The 21,235-nt window shown below is 43.2% G+C and overlaps 1 protein-coding gene across 1 annotated transcript in view; it reads left to right on the top strand.

Moving 5' to 3' along the window:
• Positions 1-20,795, top strand: part of snd1 (staphylococcal nuclease and tudor domain containing 1) — a 198,493-nt gene extending 177,698 nt beyond the window's left edge. Inside the window, exons 22-24 of the mRNA XM_034202506.1 lie at positions 3,395-3,598; positions 18,202-18,246; positions 19,818-20,795. Of these exons, the coding sequence (XP_034058397.1) occupies positions 3,395-3,598; positions 18,202-18,246; positions 19,818-19,883 (315 nt within the window). The 3' untranslated portion in view covers positions 19,884-20,795. The remainder of the gene's footprint in view (positions 1-3,394; positions 3,599-18,201; positions 18,247-19,817) is intronic.
• The last annotated feature ends 440 nt before the right edge of the window (positions 20,796-21,235 follow it).

The following is a 21,235-nucleotide window of genomic DNA, read 5'->3' as shown; positions in this document are numbered from 1 at the left end:
GAGTAGTTTTCACAATGTACACGCTTGCTGCTGATTTGGATTATTTATCGACACTCAGTTTCCATTTTATCATGTACATCTATCTAAAGGTAATGCAATCTAATACAGCAGTCGTGCAATAAATCCGTTGCTAGTGTTTAGAGAGACGTCAATTCAACTTTACGGGTAGTTTCGAGGCTGTTGTCGTAAATATGAGCCTGTTTTGTATTTGTTTTATTTATTTATTTTCCCTGAGCTGTAAGAACAAACAACTTAATACAATATTCTCATTGCATTTTTAAAGATAAAAATTGTAATCATTAATTTTACGGTGCAGACTTGGTTAGGTTAAGGGTAAGGGTAAGGGTTAGGCATGTGTTGGTTATGGTTAAGGTTAGGATAAGTCTCCAGGAAATGCATGTCAGTCAATGTAGTGTGTGTGTGTGTGTGTGTGTGTGTGTGTGTGTGTGTGTGTGTGTGTGTGTGTGTGTGTGTGTGTGTGTGTGTGTGTGTGTGTGTGTGTGGTGTGTGTGTGTGTGTGTGTGTGTGTGTGTGTGTGTGTGTGTGTGTGTGTGTGTGTGTGTGTGTGTGTGTGTGTGTGTGTGTGTGTGTGGTGTGTGTGTGTGTGTGTGTGTGTGTGTGTGTGTGTGTGTGTGTGTGTGTGTGTGTGTGTGTGTGTGTGTCCTGCGTGCTGTCACCTGTCTCATGAGTCAGTGTCTCCTGAAGGATGAAGTGGCCCATCTGTTGGTCCAGCCCAGGGAGCAAAGGCACCACCTACACTATACAGCCCCCAGACACACACACAAACACACTCTGAAGCTTTCCCACGTGTTAGGGGTTGACATGCACCTTCCACCTTTCCTGCTCACTCTTTCTCTGTCACTCTGCATCTGTCTAACCTTTTTCCTGTTGGTTCTCTTTGCTCTTGGTTTGCCTTTTGATGTGTTTGCCGTGTGTTTTATCTGAAGCTTTTTACTGTGTCACTCGCGCTGACAGCACGGTGCCCCACTTGTGCTTCGCCTTTTGCTGCTGCACATAGAGAAAGTTGTTGTCTTTGTGTCACAACCTGACACCTGATGCCCTTCACAAAATGTCTGTCTTCACAATGGCTTCTTTGAATCATCTTCCTCCAAAAGCCTGCCACTAGAACAAAATGATGCTGCTGTTTTCTAGTGAAATTTCATAATATCTTTTAAAGAAACGGCAGGTGCCTCTGTTAATGTTTTGTTGTTTTGGAGGAAAAAAACCTGAAAGGTGTGCCAGTAACTTGACAAAGCACAGAGCACACATCATCTCCATGGCACACATCATCTCCATGGCACACATCATCTCCATGGCACACATCATCTCCATGGCACACATCATCTCCATGGCACATGCCTGTGGCAGTTACCTCTATCTGAGCCACTGCTACCACATTTTTAAAACTATTACTCAATTTTTTATTAGGGATGTGAAGTCTCAGCTGCCTGCACTCAGGACTGACTGCCACCTCTTTATTGTCCCCGGTCAGCTAATTAAAGAAAGTAGTTTATGCCAAGAGTACACTTGTAAAAAAGATGAACAACAAAATAAATTCTTAAAAGTACCACCACGCTCAAAAGGTCCAGCCACACAATAGTCGGCTTTAAACAACTGGAAGTTAAAAGGTTGTTATAAGTAATATGTCTCATTAGCTCATTAGCTAACTCATTAGCATGACTTACTCACCGCCATATTACTTTCCTCTTCCTTTTTTTGTCGTGCAAATAATCCACATATCTAGATTTTCGGGGAAAAGGAAAGATAACTAGAGAATGCAAAGTTTGAAACTACAGATCTACCTGGCCATTTCTATGTAAATAATTCAACTTATTGATATTGGATGAGCTCTATTTTATATATATTTGTGAAGCATGACTTCATGAATGTGTCGTATGGCAACGTTTTCTCATACTCAAAGGTTCTACACTTAATTCTTAAAAAAAGCATTTAAAAACAATTATTAAAAACCAAAGAAAATAAAATAAACATAAAACAAGCTAATATAGAATAACACCGGTATAAATACATGAATAAAAGTTACAGTGCGTATTGATATTTGATCAATAGGCTTCATTTCCCAGTTAATGACTGATTTCCTACAAAACAATCTATACACATATTCGCTGGTTGAAACTGAGTAACTGTATTGGCTTCATTAAAAAAAGGAAACGATACCTAACCGCACTTCCAATTACATTGAATAACAGTTGGTCAAATGCAAATATGTTGACCTGATTTAACACATTGGAGTGCTGTAACTGGGGCTGTTCTGCACATATGGCAACAGAGGGTCACTAGAAGGCTCTCATTCATTTTGTATCAGCGCCTCATGAGCGTCAAAGGATTCTTGTTCTGTTACACTGTCTCCCCTCGTCTCCTTCTTATCTCTCACCCTGTGTCTGCTCTCTATCTCTCCCTCTATCACACACTGCCTCTCTCCCGCCCCGAGCTCCCCTGCAGCGCCTGTGACAAGTTGACCGGGGGGAGAGCGGGGACAAAAAAGGCCCTTAGTTTTGTGCCTTGAACAAGCTTCCCTGCCCACACACGCTCACACACACACACACACACACACACACACACACACAAGACACACATATACCCAAGGGCGGCTAGCTCGAAGGGGGTTGCCATGGAGACAAGACCGGGGAGAGAAAGAAGGGAAGCAAAGAGATGGATGGTGTAGGGGAGGGATGGATGATGGCCAGGACTGATTTTTGTTTTTAAGTGTCATCCTGCCTCTGAAAATGCAGCTCCCTTGTTTTTCTCGCTTTTCCGCCCAGACTGCTGGAGGACGTGGGGTCAGGATTGCATTTCAGCTCTTCCACCTCCTTCTCCACCATGTGTTCAATCAAACGCTGGCCTTTCACTTTCTAGAATGTTAGGAAGAAGAGAGAGCAAGGTAACTAACTGAAGAAAGGAGGAGGATGAGGGAGGGTGAGAGTCAGACTATACAGTTCAGCCAAACTCAAATCTCTCGAGATAGTTCATTGGATAATTGCCGTGCCACGTGACAGACTTTGTGAGTGATCGTGTAATTGTAATCGATCTGAGAATGATGTTCGCCAATGTGTTCTTCCTGACAACGCAACTAAGTGAACGTGTAAAGGCTTTCTCCCACTTTCTTAAAAGTTTTTCCCCCCAACAGAAATCCAATTCCACAGTGAGGCTCATGCATACATAAGGGTTTTATCAGCCTCTACATTGCATGTACTTGTGTGTTTGTATGCATATGATAACATAGTAATTATCCCTTTCTCCCTCCCTTTCTCCTTCTATTTTCTTCTTTTGTCCTCCTTCTTTAAACCCACCATCCATTACTGCCCCACTCCTGTGCTTCCCTCACCTCCTCTTTCTTCCTTACCCCTTCTTCTATCACCCCCTGCTTCTTCAGGAGGATGTCCGTGCGGACGTGGTGGACTGCGTTGTGCGGGACATCCAAAACAGCCAGTGCCTGATGAACGTGGAGTACTCGGGTGCCAACTGCCCGCATGTCACCATACAGTTCGGAGACACTAAGGACGATGTGGGCCTGGGCCTGGTCAAGGAGGGCATGGTCATGGTGGACGTCCGCAAGGAGAAGCACCTGAAGAAGATGGTAAGTGATGAGATGGAGGGATGAAAAGCTGGCGATTGGGAGGCGTTTGTGGTAAATGAAGCAATTTCAATAGATCTATTGAAGACATAAATATAAATTGGAGGCTTCTTGGGCTGTTTCTCTCAGAGTCGATTGCTTGTTTTCACTTTTAGGCAACCAATGACTCTCTATTTCCAAGTAAATGACAGTTAGGGTCTCACTGGGGCTGTAGACTAAGCAGTCATGGTTAATTGTATCGCCAAATAACTGTGGTTACAGTGCAGATTTGGCTTTCTGTGTTCAGTGGATCCACATTTAGAAAACAATGCTGACCGACACTGATAGTTCTTTATAATAATTGTAAGATTGAACTGTTTTACTTTAATGTAGAAACAAGTCCAAATCGTATTCTTTCTTAGCTACTGAACAGTTGTGCATGCACCATGACAAAATGCGACCGGCACACTGTATCATGTTGTACTTTTTTTTCCACCCAATCCATGGCGAAGAGGAAAAAACATTCAAGTGCTTATAAACCTGAACGGGTGCACCTTTTTTTCCCTTTGATATTGCCACATTGTGAACAATCTGTGTTGTAATAGAGTTAGTTTACGTTATCTGTCAACAGCACATACTGTTCCTGATTTGCTAAATATCACAGGTTCAATCATATACCATTATTATGCGTTCAAGCTCTATTTAATAACAAGAGTTAAGCCATCCCTGCTCTTATGTGCATTAGTGTTGCACGGTGTACCGATACTTGAAAGGTACCGCGATACCCTGCCGTTAAAAACGGTACGATTCCTCCGTTTCATTAGTATCGGTACTTTAAGAATGACGGGGAAAAGTACTCCGGTGAGAAAGCGCCGTTTTAATAAGAGCCGTGTGTGTTCAGCGCTCTGCTTCCACTCCCTGCACTGCAGCCGTGCCTGCAGTCCCGCCCCTCTCAAGCACGCTCTAAGTCCCTCCCCTCTCTCGTGCACGCGCTCGCTGCCAGAGCATACGCCTCGGCTTATTGACAAAAAAGACTCCAGAAGCGAAAAACAAAAAAGTTGTTTATAGATGATGCTTAATTGTATTTAATATAAATTCGTACTAGTCATTTATTTTATTTATTGTTCTCATTGTTTAAAAGTTTGTGTTATGGTTCTGGTGTGAAATAAAGCACAATAATTACATTTAAGACTGTTTCCCTTTTTTTAAGAAAAGTATCGAAAAATAATCGGTATCGCAATTCTTGACTTGGTATCGAAACCAAAATGTTAGTAGCGTGACAACACTACTGAACTGCCTGTGTGAAATATTGCTTTTATTGAACAGTTAGGGATCCATACAGGAATGTCAGTTTCTGTACATTTTCTATTGATTTCCCAGCTCTACTCTCACTGTTGTGTGCATATGTGTGACAACCCTGTGGTTGTAACAATATGTCAAACAGAAAATCTCATCTCTCTTTCAAAATATGACTTATTATTATTCTCAACCTACTTCATGTTACTCAGTGCTGTCGAAATGCAGAGTATGGATCAATATTTGTGTCAGCGCTGTTCTAAATAGACAATGCCACCAATCAAACTAATGGTAGGAGGTGATACATGTTTTAACAGTGCACTAAATGTTTACTATTGTCATCGGCAAATGGGCCCCTTGTGTATTATTTAATGTTAAAAGGGTCCATATCCTGCCTATGGCTCTCTAGCAGTCCTATAGCATGTATCCGCCCAGTCATTTCCATCTCAGTTTGTCATGTATCGATTTCCTTTTATAAATGGAGGCTAGTATCACATGAAATGCCTGCAGGTTTTCAAATGTGAGCACTGTGCCACTAGACACACAATACCTCTCCACACTTGTCAATCCACAGCCGCATAATTAACACACCTCTACAATTTGCCTCAGATGGCAGCCATTTTGTCAAACCGTGAAGCGTCGCTCATTTACTTTCCTCTCATTATGCTTATTCTCCCAGCAGACTCAGCGCCACTCTGTCCATGAAAGATAAAGAAAAAAAACTGAGGATATTTATTCCTGCTGCAATTACCGCTTACGCACAAGCCCAATATTAGACACTCTGTTATTTTGTTTTAAAGTGCAATGCACAATGGAACGGACAAGTATGTCCACTAGAGTGTAATTGTTCATAAACATAATGAAAATATATATTCCTGTACATTAGAGGCTGGTGGCAGGAACACATTTGTTCTTCAACTCACACATGGCGATGTAGTTACTAACTCATTCTTGTTCACACCAATAAAAGCACTTGCCGCCTCTTTAGTTAGTCAATAAAGCACTGTGCATCATTGTAAGAGTGTTTTGACCCCTGACCTCTCAAGAGTAGCCAGGAACTATAATGCAGTCTCTGGGTAATGGACCCTATAGACAAAGGACAGTGATTAAAACCTTTCAGCCATACCACTAATAGGCTTAGACTGTGCAGATTTAGGTTTTGTTGGATCAAATGGTTTCTATTTAGTATTCAACAGCTGCATCTCCAGCATTCGCCTCTCCCTCACTGGCTACTGACAAATGTTTTGATCTGGAGAAAGCTTACCAAGCAGCCGTGTTGCCAATGTGCTTACAAGTGACTGTTAAAGTAAGCTCTACAGCATTTCTTCTGGATCATTTCACCCATCAAGTCTGCTTCCAAACTCAAAGACCAACAAGCCCAAGTGTGATTAGGCAACATTTCAAATGCATAATGTGTGTCTGATTTATAGAATGTGTGGGTTTAGCAGTTCTGATGTATATAGTCGCTACATTGCCCAGCGAGAAGTCCTCTACCTGAGCACTGCTGTAGCTTACCTGGTTCCCTTTCTGATCTTTAAGGCTTTATTAGAGATGATAAAAGAGTATTGACTCTATATGGATTAGTTGAGCCCTTGGAAAAGTCCAATATGTTGCAAGGGATTTATTCCCTCTGCCGTTTTTCAAACTTCATTTGAAAGAAACGTGTCAATATAGCTTTGAAATGCTGTTGTTTGTCTAGTTATGTATAATGTTTTGGATTGCTGGTCAATTGGTAAAAGACATTTCAAAACATCACCCTGATGTTTGGGAAACGACTTTGATGATTTGAACAAATCTGTCATTTTATAGACCAAATGATCCTGGTTGTTCAGAACAGAATGCGGAGAGAATGAAATTGCAGCCATAGCATGGACAGGGAATGTTTTGATGTTGTAAATCAAAACCATTGTGAATATGTTATTCTTTCAGTTTCACCCATCCCTATATGATATGCACCTTCAGACTCCTGCTTTCGATGAAGGCCTTTACATTTTACATATATTTGCTGTGAAATGTCCCTTTTTTTGTCATTTAAAGTAGATGTAGAGTCATTTGTTTGCATGGTGCATTTCTCATGAACAGCGCTGCAGCTGCTGCTGGTGCCACAACAGAAAATGTTATCTCGCAAGGGCAGTGGAGCCAAGAAATGTTCCAAGAAACAACCTTTTGTTGACCTCTGGATCCGTGCCCCCATTCTCCCCCTCTTTTATAGAAAGTTCCCCCGAGCCTTTGATAGTGTGCTATCCAAACCGGCTCTCCCTGAGCTCTTTATTTCCTCCTTTCTCTCCTCTCACTCGTCCAGACTATCAGCCTCCTTGTAAGAGTGACTTTTGTCCTTCATATCTGTTCCATTTTGGCTCTATTCTTTATTCATTATCCATTCCAGGGGATTGGAACATGGTCATTGTAATCTGTACTCTCGCTCTAAGCATTGCGTAACAGATGGGCCCTAATATTCACTGGCACTTCAGTGACTATCAATAGTCAGTCATAAGTGCACTGAAGGTTAACACCAGTCTTTGAGGATGGCATTGTCCCAAGAGAGGGAGAGCAGAGAGGGATGTTCATCCATTTGGAGTTTTATGTCCTTTTTCTAGAGTATCTCTGCCTTTAAGCCCCATTCACTGATGCTCACTATGTGCACCATATGGATGGATTTAGTTGCAGCTATACTATCACGGCATTGGATAAACAGTCGTTGGGAAAAGTATAGGCGAAAAGATGATCCTATGCACGCCAGCTGCTTGTATCCAATTAGAGGGAAGAGGGATATTAAAAGGGAGGCAGGAACTCAAAGAAGGAGGCTGATGGAAAATCAGTAAACCAAATTAACGATTGATAATCTGTTCTTAGTGAGGAGAAACTGACCGAGTGACCAAGAGCTGTCGGGTTAAAGTATATTTGGCCTACATTTAAAAATATTTTGGGTTTAAGAGTAGATGACCCAAAAATGCAGATTAACATTATATATGTATATATTCTATGTGCACACACATACTGTATTTACACTTACAGTAGACAGATTTAATGTCATATAGAGTTTAATCTGTTCTACATCTGGCATACCGTGTGTAGTCCTCCTGCACGAGGCTTTGATTTTTAGATTATTGACTGAGAGCGATATCATTGCTTGATGACCGGCACAGCCTTGGAAACAGAAGGGACATTAATGCGCTTTACATTTTCTACAGTAGACACAACAGTTCAGGCATCAGGGGCCAGTAACTCACATATTTTCTCTGGAAGAAAGACTTCACCCATCGGGTCTTACTACATCACATTTTCCATGTCCTTATTTCTCCGTCTGCTCATTCCCTCTTTCACTACTCAGACATTTTCATTTCAGATGTAGAGCTTGAGAAGAAGCTTTTGTGGAAATCTTATTTGATTGTTGCCAAAGTCTCGGTAATGGCCAACACGTTGTCAGGTACGATTGCAACATGAAATCTTAATGTTGGTACCATTTTAAAAAGCTGTTGGCGAAGCAGAACAGTAACGGTTGCTCCTGGCAACCATAGTCAGTGTTTAGTGTCAGGCCATTTGGTCTGATTGCCTTGAGTTGTGAACAAAATCTGTTTCTTCCCTTCAGTCAACTCTAGGAAATGCGTAGATATGAGTGCATCGATTTTCCCCGTCACAAATCGCAAGAAAGTGTTTATGTTCAATCAAAAGGGCATCAGCAAAAACGTAACAATAGTATAACTTAAAGGGGACATTTTCCCCCACATCCAGAAATGTTGATTTGTAGTTCTATTTGTTGGCCTACATTCTTTAGGTGTTATTTGCTGAGTCTGTCTGCATTCTATCCAATATAAGATACCTACATGCAGGTATTGCAGCTCAAAAACCCAACACCAATGTCTTTTTCCAGAAATCGTGACCTGGTTATTCAAGATTATCTACTCACTTTGTGAAAGAGACAATGCTGTTGAGATTTCTACAAATGTAGTTTGTTGTCCCTTTGAGCTTTACAGACAAAGCAACAATCTATTTCTATTATACTGGAGAGAATGAAGACATGTCTACTGTCAATATCTGCAACACTAAAATAATACATTGCAAAAATAATCAAGGACAATATATCTTTTTGATTTGGGGGTTTCACTCTTTAAGTATAATCTGAACATCTATTTAATATAAGGAATTATTACTTAGAATATGACAGCTTTGGCGACCAGAAGGTGACGGGTGTTTGCCCAACATGGATAATAAACTTCCTGTTGGGTTCCTTGTGTGTTTAAAAACACAGGCTGCAAACCACATTTGACTTTTTCTTTCTTACTATGTCCTGAGACGTACACACTGTATTTATGCCTTCTCCACCTCAGGCTCAGTAGAGTTATCTAAGCCATCCTTAAAATGTACTGGCAACATCCAGTGCTTGAATGGCACTTTGCCTCACTGGCATACACTCACTGAAACACAGTTTCCACTCATTGTTCAGAGTCTGCTTTCACTCAATATATTTTGTGGGGCGGTGGTGGTGAAGTCGATAGGGACTTGGCTTGGCAACTGGAAGGTCACCAGTTCAAGTCCCGGCAAGACCAAGTGCTACAGAGGTGTCCCTGAGCAAGGCACCGTTCCCCACACTGCTCCCCGGGCGTCGTTCAAAATGGCAGCACACTGCTCCTAACACAGGATGGGTCAAATGCAGATTAATAATAAAAGTCCATCTTATTTCCTCCTCTCATTCCATCGCCTTTCATCTTCTCCACTGCTCTCCTCTTCATCACTTATTTCTTGTTTACTCGCCCCTGTACTCTCCGTTCCTCTTCCACCTCCATTTCCCTGGCTTTTGCACAGCACTATCACTTATCTTCTCCACTCAGAGACTTCTTTACTAATGCACAATTCCTCTTCTCCCCCTGTTCTTTGTATAACCTTTGCTATTCGTGTTATCCAAACTGAGCTTGAGGATTTAATTTGTCTGCGATAGGAAGCGGCTCGTTTGGCTCCTGCGTGCTTTGATTTGAATTTTTTCTTTGGTTTCCCTGTCATGATGAACAATACTCCCCATGAATTAAAGTGGAGAGGCACTCAGATCAGACCTGGTGTTGGCCTCGCAATGAGCTGTGATTTAAAATGCTGTTATCTGCAATTATTTGCAACTTGCATCAGCCCATTCTGCCCTGTGAGCCCACACTGGGTTGACATGAATGCCTCTCTTTTATGACATTTTAAGTGAAGGCATACAGAAGGGAGACACACTACTAATGTAGGCTAACATTTAATGAGAAAAAGTGTGGGCTTAATAGATATCAGATTTACTAATAATGTATTTGTTCTTTCTACTTGATTGGGTACAGGAGTATTTAGTGCCCGCAGCAACTATCTTTGACTCTGATATATACTTTTGGTCGCAGATGGGGCTGTAATGAATCTGTCATGACAGCTCAATTGGAAGATGGGTGAGTGGTTAGAAGCACTATCTTTTGTGCTCTGCTGCGTTCACCAGTGTTTCCTGTCAGCGACGGCCAACTACATGACTGATTCAAACTCTGGCCGCCCCCCCGGTGCCGTGCGTCTCGCCCGGTCACCTCAGCTAACTGACAGCGGTGCTAGCCCCCCAAACTTCATTAGCGTTAGAAGCTAATGATCTCCTGTTTGCTAATTACAAGTCAATTACAAACTCGGATGTGTCTGTCAATCCTTTGCCAGCACAATTATTTTCAATCAACAACAACAATGAAGCCTTCTGTATCGACCATCGGCCTGGTTTTCATTACGTTCCCTACTAGAGATAAGGAAGTCTTCACACATCTTTTTGTGAAGACATGCTTAAGATCTTCATTAAGGTATCAGAGTTGTGTGTGTCAGCAGGGAAATAAATGATGGGGAAAACAGCTGTTATGTGGCTCCCTGAGAGTGAAAGCTGCAGATGAGAATCCTTGCATCTTTAATTAGCCAGCATCCCCCTGGGAAAGGAAGTTTTGTTTTATCCATGTATCTTCTTTCCTGTAATGTAGCTGTATGATGCCTTGCTCTTCATGTATGAGGGCTTTTGAAGTACCTTGTGGGGCCAAAATGGCAGCCTTTAGGTTGTGGCTCATGTGAGATCATCAGTGTCTTTTCACACAAACTGCCTCACAGGTAGTGGGGGGTGGTTGTCATTGGAGTCCCTGGTGTAGTTAATAGCGGCTGCAGTAATTGTGTTAATGGGGGTAGTATCTGTAGATGAAGATGAAATGGTGTGCTTGGAAGTGTGGAGCTGCATGTGAGGAATCCATGGAAATCAGGAAGGAGGCCCAGGATGCCTCAAGGGATGGCTTCTTCCATTTATCAAAGAGCAGTTGTGCTGTTTGGTACACAGCCTACAGTGAGGAGGCTCCTGTGATGGGGTCTGCTGCTGCCGTACTGCTCCGGCACTGCTTTGGACACTGATGATATGCCTCATGGGAACATTGGTGTTTCACGGTACCAGAATAAGGCCTTGTGGGCAAACGTTTCATGTCGTGTCGTTGCTGTTCTCAGCTGTCCTCCAGCAGTGAGAAAGAACATAGGACACGTGCTGGTCTCTCATACACAACTGTTTGTTTTTTTAAATATAGAATGGAGGCAAACAAGAAAAATGCAAAACGTTTAAACCTCACACAACCAAAGGAAAAGAATGAACACAATGCGTAAAGCAGCAACATTGTTATCTATACAGTAGATGGCTATTAGCCGTATGCTGACCACCAACGACTGACTTTCAGGCCACTGCCCTCCATGTTCAAACCCAATGCGTGTCAAAGTCCAGCAAGAACCCCACTTCTTACCCGAAAACACTGAAGGGAACACACACACGGCTTGATGTGTGTGTGACAGCATGACCGCCCCCCACCGATGGCTCAATACCTAATTTACAAGAAGAGTTAAAGATGGGGCCTTTTTAATGGACATTTTCTGCTCCCCTGTTATTGACTGGAGGCACACACACACACACACACACACACACTTGCACAAGCGGTTGCCTCCCCTGCTGCAGCTGCTCTGAAGGGCCCTTTTGACACATGTCCTAGCCCTGACCCAGCGGGACCCGCCACTTCCCCCACGCTATTCCATCTTCTGAAGATGTTGCACACACAGCACAGTTCCGCACAACTGTCCTCAGGCACCACACCACACCCTGAGGGTGAGCAGAGGATTGTCAGGGGGGAGTGCAGGCTCCACATGTTCCAACTTAGATTACTTTGAGTGTGAACTATCGGGAGATAGACAAAGATATTTGGAGAGAAGGAAGAGCAAACTCTTATGCAGCCTTTTATACGTTGTACTGGGTGTGGTGTGTGTGGTGTGTGTGTGTGTGTGTTGGTCGTGTGGTGTGTGTGTGGTTGTGGTGTGTGTGTTGTGTGTGTGTGTGTGTGTGTGGGTGTGTGTGTGTGTGTGTGTGTGTGTGTGTGTGTGTCGTGTGGTGTGTGTGTGTGTGTGTGTGTGTGTGGTGTGTGTGTGTGTGTGTGTGTGTGTGTGTGTGTGTGTGTGTGTGTGTGTGTGTGTGTGTGTGTGTGTGTGTGTGTGTGTCATTAGTGTTACGTGCCCCTTAGAGAACATTGGAGAATGTTTTTTGTAATAGCTGTTGTTGGTTCTTGCATTTGTTGTGCGTGTGTGTGTGTGTGTGTGTGGGCATGTGTTTAAATGTGTGTCCTCCTTAACTCTATGAACCCACGCTGGTGGGCTTGTCATGCCACGTTCCCTCCAAAGCGGCTGATCTCTTCCGACAGCCATGCTGGGGGGCCAGCGTGCAACATGGCGTTTTCTCAGTGTACCCCCTGATAGGGCCAATGACACTTATACACGTTATGTACATGTTAGGCTCTTCTTTTTTTAGTGTTATCATTTTTTTTACAGATTTCTCAAAAATAATTACCCTGGTTTTTATGAACTTTCAGACTGATGTAAACTGATTGGACTGAGATTGATGTCAAGTTATTTTCTGCAAAAACAGCGATTTCTGCAGTTTACAGCAAACAAGAATCTCTTACATCATCGATCTGCAGAAATGCTTTATGCAGTGGGAAGTTAAGAGAACAACAAGTAGCAGATGCAAATCAGATGCTGATTACAGAATAAACAAATTGTACAGGAAAATTATTATTGAATTTGTTGTTCACCCTTTCTGGGTTAATTAATCGAATACTTTGTTCTTCTAAGGAGTACAATATACAGTTAATTTATGAATCTAGGAAATGTGCAATTTGAATAGCATTCTTTCCTTCCTACATCTACTCAGAAACTGACCTTCCCTTGCCTGTGCACATGAGGATTCTCTTCCTGGTCTAATATGGGGATATGTTACCAGCCCTTCGCTCCTAAACCACTTGTGAAAAGTCTGAAGAGACTTTCCCCAAACCTTGGCCTACTCTTCCTCCATGCAGTATTCATGCACTGGCATGTTGAATAAGAGACATCTCTTAGGACTACAATCCTCAGCTAAGCCAAGAACACTCAACAGAGTGAGTTACAGACATAAAAGCCGAAGTTATGTTCTAGCAAATGCTCTGACGGCGACCTGTCTTGTGCATAGTTTGTTGCTTTTGGAAGAGTCAAAAGGAGACAGAGATGGCAGGCGGAGGGAGAATGAAACGAGATGTAATAACAATTGAGAGAGCATCAGGAAAAAAGAAGAGCAATGCAGCAACAAAGAAACAACGACAAAAGGGAGTGAGTGGCAGTTTTAATCTTTTTGTGGTTGGAGTTTGACTGCTCTTGTCTGGGAGGATGTGTTATATTATTACATTGCATTTAGCTGACGCTTTTATCCAAAGCGACTTACAATAAGTGCGTTCGACCAACAAAATACAAACTTGAAGAAAACAGAATCATATAAGTACATCAGGTTTCATAGAGCCAAAACATTTCAAGTGCTACTCAACTGGCTTTAGGTAAGCCAGTCCTTTATCAGTATATAAGTGCTTTGTTAATAAATCTATCGCTCGAAGTGGAGTCGAAAGAGATGAGTTTTCAGTTTGCGCCGGAAGGTGTGTAAGCTATCTGCTGTGCTGATGTCAATGGGGAGCTCATTCCACCATCTTGGAGCCAGGACAGCAAACCCACGTGTTTTTGCTGATGGGAACTTGGGTCCCCCTCGCAGCGAGGGTGCAGCGAGTCGTTTAGCTGATGCAGAGCGTAGTGCACGCGCTGGGGTGTACGGTTAACCATGTCCTGGATGTAGGAAGGGCCAGATCCATTCGCAGCATGGTACGCAAGTACCAGTGTCTTGAAGTGGATTCTAGCAGTTACCGGAAGCCAGTGGAGGGAGCGGAGGAGCGGAGTAGTGTGGGAGAATTTAGGAAGGTTGAAGACCAGACGAGCCGCTGCATTCTGGATGAGCTGCAGAGGTCGGATGGCACATGCAGGTAGACCAGCCAGGAGGGAGTTGCAGTAGTCTAGGCGTGAGATGACGAGAGCCTGGACCAGAACCTGAGTCGCTTTCTGTGTCAGCTGGGGACGTATCTTCCTGATGTTGTAAAGCGTGTATCTGCAGCAACGGGTTGTAGCAGCGATGTTTGCAGTGAAGGACAGGTTGTTATCTAGGGTCACACCCAGATTCCTTGCAGTCTGAGTCGGGAAACAACAGAGGTGCCGATGTTGATTGTTAGGTCAAGAGTGGGACACTCTTTTCCCGGAAGGAAAAGCAGCTCAGTCTTGTCAAGGTTGAGCTTGAGGTGGTGAGCAGACATCCACTGAGAGATGTCCGCTAGACAAGCAGAGATGCGTGCCTGTATCTGATCGTCATTGGTGTTAATGAGAAAAGCTTAACGTGCGTGGAGGACAAGGCTCATTGTTCCCTCCACCCAAGCGCTTTATACGTCGCCTGACATCCCAACTCAGCAGCGACGACCAAGAGAGCACATGACGCTGCAACTTTGATTAGTCATACGCACCCCGTCCAAAACCTGGTTACACTTAACATTTCTGTATGCTGTGAAATCAAGAAAAGGCACAGCTCACCTACGCACCAGACGCGCTCAACCTGTCAGATAGCTGCCATGTTAGCGCTCGCTGAGATCCATCACTTTCACACCGTGCTTACCAGAACACCACCTGGGCACGGCATGCAGGCCAGCGCGGGGAAATACGTGGTCTCGCTCTCACTCTCAGGCAGACAAGTTCACAGCCAGGCCGACACTCTGAGAAGTGCCGAAACACCAGACCCTCTCCACCTGTCGCCCGTCTTATGGGAAGCATCGCACTTATACAAAGTCTCTCACCAAGTCTGCAACTAGAAAGTTACCTGCATGCATTAAAAATGACAGCAGTTGTGAATAATCTTGGCTTAATATTATAATAAATGGACTTTTGTCATTCAGCTAAACTTTTAACTGTTGTTTTGTTGCATGTTGAGCAGAGTGGACTGCTGAGAATCAATCACACACATTCAAGGACACACACAGCATCCTCTTTAGCCAAACAGCATATCCTCTGCTACTGCCAGTGTCCATGGCCACTGCTCACCAAACATGGCATCTGTCTGACATATGGGAGCTCTGTAGGGTCATCCAGACAAACACGCTTTCACCCGCTGCCTTCTGCCTCCCAAACCCATTCCAAATGCTGCGTTTTATCTTCCTTTGCCGTCTCATTTATTATCCTTTTTGAAAAATATATCTTTCATATTTTTCTCTTAACCTGAAACACTTAATCATCTTCCTCCTTGTTGGTCTTTTCTATGCTGCAACATCATTCCTTTCTTCTGACAACTCTACAAGAACAACATGGCACTTGATTCCCATGTTGAGAAAGGTTCCTGTCCTTTGCTACATAAAGTCATCTCCAGATGAGTTCTGCTTCTGTTCACGTCTTAATGAATCATTATGCCTCCCTGCTGGAGCCGATAGAAAAGCCATGAAAGAAGGATCCGGTACAGGATACATGGGGCTGTTCAGGATCCGAAAGGCAGTCATCATCGGTGTTCAGCTGTGCCCTGATTGGCTGTTGTGTTGCACTGAGCTGGAGAGAGCCGAACAGTGAAAGACGAGGGCGAGCCAGAGAAGGCCCCCCCCCCGGCCAGAGGACAAAGAGGCTCACCGCGGCAGTGCCAGTGTGGCGGCATATCATCTGTGCATATTGTGCTGTAGTGCTCTTGACTTACAGCTCTCACAGAATACTTCACATGCAGTCGCTCAGCTGTGTGGAGTTTGGCAAAAGTGGATAAAGTTCAACCTCCGTTATTTTTATAAATATAACACACTTTCAAATATTGCTATAGCTACTTCGGCAGATATCAAACTGTCTTCTCCCTCATTGTAGTCGGCCCCTGGATTTCCAAATGTAGCACTAGGAAAAGTTAAAGTGCTACGGGCTGTCATCGCTCCCATCCAAACCCCAATGGCATAAATGGCCTTTTGTGTGGGTGAAATATCATCCGTTGGGTGTCTCCCATACGGTGACATCTGCCTGATGAGACCAAGATGCCATATCCCAACGCCTTCCAAAAAGAACCCCTCTCCTTTAGTTGGCTTTGATGGATGACTTGTGCAGCCACTGCACTTTCCCCACTTGCCCACGTGCACGTGCGCTCTCTGGGACAAAGTGGCTGTAGCATCCAGCTGCAGGTCTGTTATCGTGGTGGTGCCATGTGCAGCGCAGCTATCAAATCAACCTATGTGCACGAGCTGGCTAAGCAATTAAACTCCAGGGCCCCGTCCACACTCGACAGTTTTAACATCTGGCATCCTTGTTCTGGCAAGTGTGTGCGTCTGAGTGTGAAAGCTGGCTCATCTGCTGCTATAATAAGCTACAAAAGGTGGTGTACAATTGAATCCATTACAAGAACACAATGACTCATCATTACAGTGTCCTTCTTTCTAATGCTTGCTTTGGGTTGTTTCCTTCAATTGTTTTCTTGCAAATTGACTTTTTTTCTGCACCGATCTTAATTACAGAACAGTCCTTCCACCATTAACCGATGTAATGTGAGAGTGGGTGGCCAGGGTTACACATAAAGCTGTATGTTAAGCTGTATGTATGTTATGTTAAGCGTCTTTGGGTTCAAGAAAAGCGCTATAGAAATCAAATGTATTATTATTATTATGTTAGGACCTTGTGTTGAGTTGTATCACTCTGTTTCCACTCTGATGTCAGAGGACAGCTCCACTCAGATTTTAAAACGCTTAATTTGTTGAAGGTCCATACATCCTTTCACACTGTACACATCTGACCAATCGAGCGAGGCCTGTTAAACCCTCTCTGTGATCATGTGCCCTATGACTCATCACTGGTTCATTCAATGAGGCTAAACGGCTGTTCTAGCAGAAGCGGTCAATATGCTCAACGCTGCACATTGACTTCCATGCTTCCTCTCCTCCTCCGACTCTTTTCTGTACTCTCAGTACTCTCAGTACTCTCAGTACTCTCAGTACTCTCAGTACTGCATTCAGTACTTTGTGTCCAGCAAAACATACAACAGATATTACACAGTTTGCTGTTTGCATTCATGTGACCTGTGTGTCAGGGCAGCACAGCTTGAGTCACTTGGTACTTCATTAAAGCTTAATATTGCTACCATCTTCCATTATAAGCAACTAGTCATACCAGAGCTGAAAACATCAGTCGATACTGTAAGCGAATTGAGAGAAATTTGAATGGCACATATTTTCCTCATCTATAATTGTAAATGTTTAAGAAAATAATGTCAAGGATTTATCATGTTTGGTTCCTGAACTCTGTGGGGGGGGAAATAGATCACTGTTGAACGTGTTTCTACAATTTTCCACATTTAAATGAGCAAATGATTGAATGATTAATCCAGAAATCATGTATTAGTAAATTGAGTAGTGTGCATTAAGCTGAGAACTTTAGTTGTGTTAACTTAAATAAAGGAAAGCATTGGGGAACATCAGAGATACCGTGACTGCCTGATCACTTGTTTATACTGTACAATAGAGCTCAGGAAATGGTACTTGGGGCTCCTCCCCCTTTAGCAGCTAGCTCCCTCAGGGTCTCCAGTGAATGCACTTGATTATAAATCACTGCTACAAACCAGTGAGGTGTTAGCATGATGCTATCATCTCCAGTGGCTCTACGAGTGTGAGTTGTAGCATGAAGCTACAGTGGAGGAAGCGTTGACCCCAAACACTGAGCCCTAACGCAGCGCTCCGTATGCTGCCTTCACATTCCTACGTGCCTCCTCACCTGCAGTGACATAACCCCTCTGTGTGAGAGTTATCTCCATGCTGTTGGTCTTAAGAGGACACCGTGTTCCTTACATCCAGTGCTGACCTTCTCAAAAAAGTGTAATGTCTCCAGGGGGCAGAGCAGGTTGAAAGGACGCGTTGAATCACATTAATCCTCTAAAATCCTGCCTGTGACGCACTGATGTGATATGCTAATGTCTCTTCTTTGTGCCCTAGGTGACAGAGTACCTGAACAGTCAAGAATCTGCCAAGAGTGCCAGGGTAAGTCACTTCATCACAATCAGCCTCATGTCTTTGTCTTAAAGCAGCTTTTCTGGGGTTTGTCTGCCTCTCTGTGAGATATCTAATGTTGCCAAAACAAGACTGCATTACAACCCTCATTACTTCTATACACCAACCACAGAGAGAAGTCTTCCCTCTCTCTCTCTCTCTCTCTGTCAAGATGTGACACATTGCATTGGCAGTCCACATTGTCCCATATGGATTGCTGCCCACAGTCTGTGCATGTCCATACTGTGAAATGGGGGTGGGGTTGTGTGCTAAAGTGTGCACTGGGGGTAGAAATCGAGAAGGGGAAAAAATGGAGAGTGAAAAGAAGGCAGCACATAACACACGGGGTTAAGATGAGTCAAGTCACACACACACACACACACACACCAGCCAGAGGAAATGCTTTAACAGAACGTGTGTGGACCGTATAGTCAAAGCCTGATTGATCTGGGAATACTTACAGAGAGAAAATATATATATATGATATGTGTTTCTTCTATTGAACTAATGGGCTTGGCTCTTGTTGAAGTAAAAAAAAAGGTTGAGTCAAACTGAACTGCACGTTTTATGGGTTTTTTTAAGGAGAAAAGTGTTGGAGTTGTTTTTGCATAGGCCACTTTTTATATTTAGACCTGACAGGAAGGTGTTTGGACAGATCCGAGCTGCATTTAACAAGATCCCCTTTGAGCTCGCACAGATCCCATCTTATTTCTACTCGTGTAAATGTCAAACACGATGGCTCAGAGTCCTCCTGCGCTCTTCTAGTCGCCCCGTGGTTCTGCAGCATGCTCACAATGAGGCAGTCGAGGTGGAATTGGCTCTAATCACAATTCCAGTTACTACCACGTTTTCAGGGCGTCAGGGAGGAGGTGAAAAAAAGGTACCGTAGTGGGAGACGGGGGAATGGCAACACGAACAAATGGCTTCATTCATTCATCCTAATAACTAGTGCTAATTAGCACAGTCGCTAATTAGCTATGAATCACAGCATTAACAGCTGAGCGCGCAGGCTTCTGAGAGCCAAAAAAGGAAACATCCCACACACAGACCCCTCAGACTGCTCTATTTCTATCACATTAAAGAACTATACTGGCTCCAGCTCCAAACTACTCACTCACACTCTGCCAATGGTATTTAATAAAGGCAACATTTAGCTACATGCTATCAGACTTGTGTGTTGGTTTATGAGGCGGGGCAGGTATGTGAATGTATAGGAGGAGAAGTGATAGACGGGGGGGGTGTTTGGGGGGTGTTTGAGCCACTGTCAGCCTCAAATTTGGGCATGCACAAAGAGATGGATTGTCTGGATGATGATGATGATGACGACAACGACGATGATGCAGCAGCAGCAGCCTTCACTTTTGGCTTTAAAGCAGTGACCGTACTTTGGACATTGCTGGCTTTTTCTCTCCCTGCCACTCTCTCTTTTATGTTCCTAACCGTTTAACATGTAATGTGCAAGAGAGGTCATTGAAGCCCCATTCAGAGCCATTGGGGACATAACCACCCTTTGTGTTTTCTTTCATCATGGTCAATAACGTCTATCTCCCTCTTCCCTTCAGCTCAACATTTGGCGCTACGGGGACTTCCGTGCGGACGATGCCGATGAGTTCGGGTACAGGCGTTAAAAAAAAAAACGGGGGATTAAAAAAAAAAGATATCGACCATCCAATCAACACCATTCCAAAGACCACCATGGACGGCACACATTGGACAGAAGACAGATGACGATAACTAAACGACTAGCATTGACTCAATCTTCCTTCTTTATTTGACATTTCATCCCTCCTGACTTCTCTTCTGCTCTTAATTGTTTTCTCCCCTGTAGCTCCACATAGAGCATGCTAGCAATGCTACATCTAAAAGTAACTCGTGCAAGAATCCCTTTCCCCTCATCTCTTTGTTCCTAATGGCCCACTGCCAGCTCAAGCAGCCTGCACTATTGCCAATCTGTGTTATTTGCCATGTTACCTTTTCAGCAGACTTACTGTGTGAATGATAATAATTATTATACTTAAGTATGTGTTTCGGCCAATCACTTCCCTTGCTCTCTGACTCCTGCCCAGTCCCTGTTTCCTCTGCACAGGAAGGGGCCGGGTGCTCGGGGGGGACGCTTGATTTTGGCAAACAAATGCTTCCCTAATGAATTTCATGTAAATGTGAGGATATGTTGAAAAGTGTAAATGGTTTATTTTAGAGAAATACTGTAGGTGGAGCCACACAGACAAAAAAAAAAAGGATGAGTTTATTTTGTCTTCAATGTATATCTGTGTGATGACATTTGCGGATGTTTTTGTGGCGAGTGTTTTGTCGTTTATTCACTATGTCATGATTTTAATGACCAGTAAAAAAGGAATGCCATCATGAGGCATTTGTATCATCTCTCGATCTCCTTCTGTAAAGTTTACATTCTGATAATGCTTATGATCCTGTCTTTTTCTGTCTCTGATAGCCACAGCAGAAAGTGTTTGAATTTGTTTCCAAATAATGGACCTTTGCATTCTATTAAAAATCTGCTGAATAAAAATTAGCAAACTTTACATGTTAATTGTGTTGTTTTTTCACACAAAAAACAAGAATAGTGGAGTTATTTGTTTTGCTTCCTGTTACAGGACCTGGTTCTTACTTCTACGCAGATAAAGTGTTGTTCCTTGTAAAAAATAAATAAACGGAAAGCTGCAAATGCAGATAAAAAAGCCTGCATATGCTTGATATAGTTTTACCTTCTCCTATAAAACAACTTGGTAGTTCCAGTGAATACACAAAACTCCAAGTGAGGGGGAGGAAGGGACAATATGATTGTGCAAAGCAAGAGATACAAATATATATCAAATATATACTAGGCTTGGCAAAGCATAATGTAACAACTGTACAATATACAGCGGTATTCATAACATTGGTACATCACTAAGGTCACCTTGATAAAATTGACAAGTACATCTTCATCGAAAGTCAAACCATAGCAATTAGAGAAAAAAAC

The sequence above is a fragment of the Gymnodraco acuticeps genome, unplaced genomic scaffold (assembly GCF_902827175.1).
Source record: "Gymnodraco acuticeps unplaced genomic scaffold, fGymAcu1.1, whole genome shotgun sequence".
Lineage (NCBI taxonomy): Eukaryota > Metazoa > Chordata > Actinopteri > Perciformes > Bathydraconidae > Gymnodraco > Gymnodraco acuticeps.
This window is presented reverse-complemented; position numbering and strand designations above follow the sequence as displayed.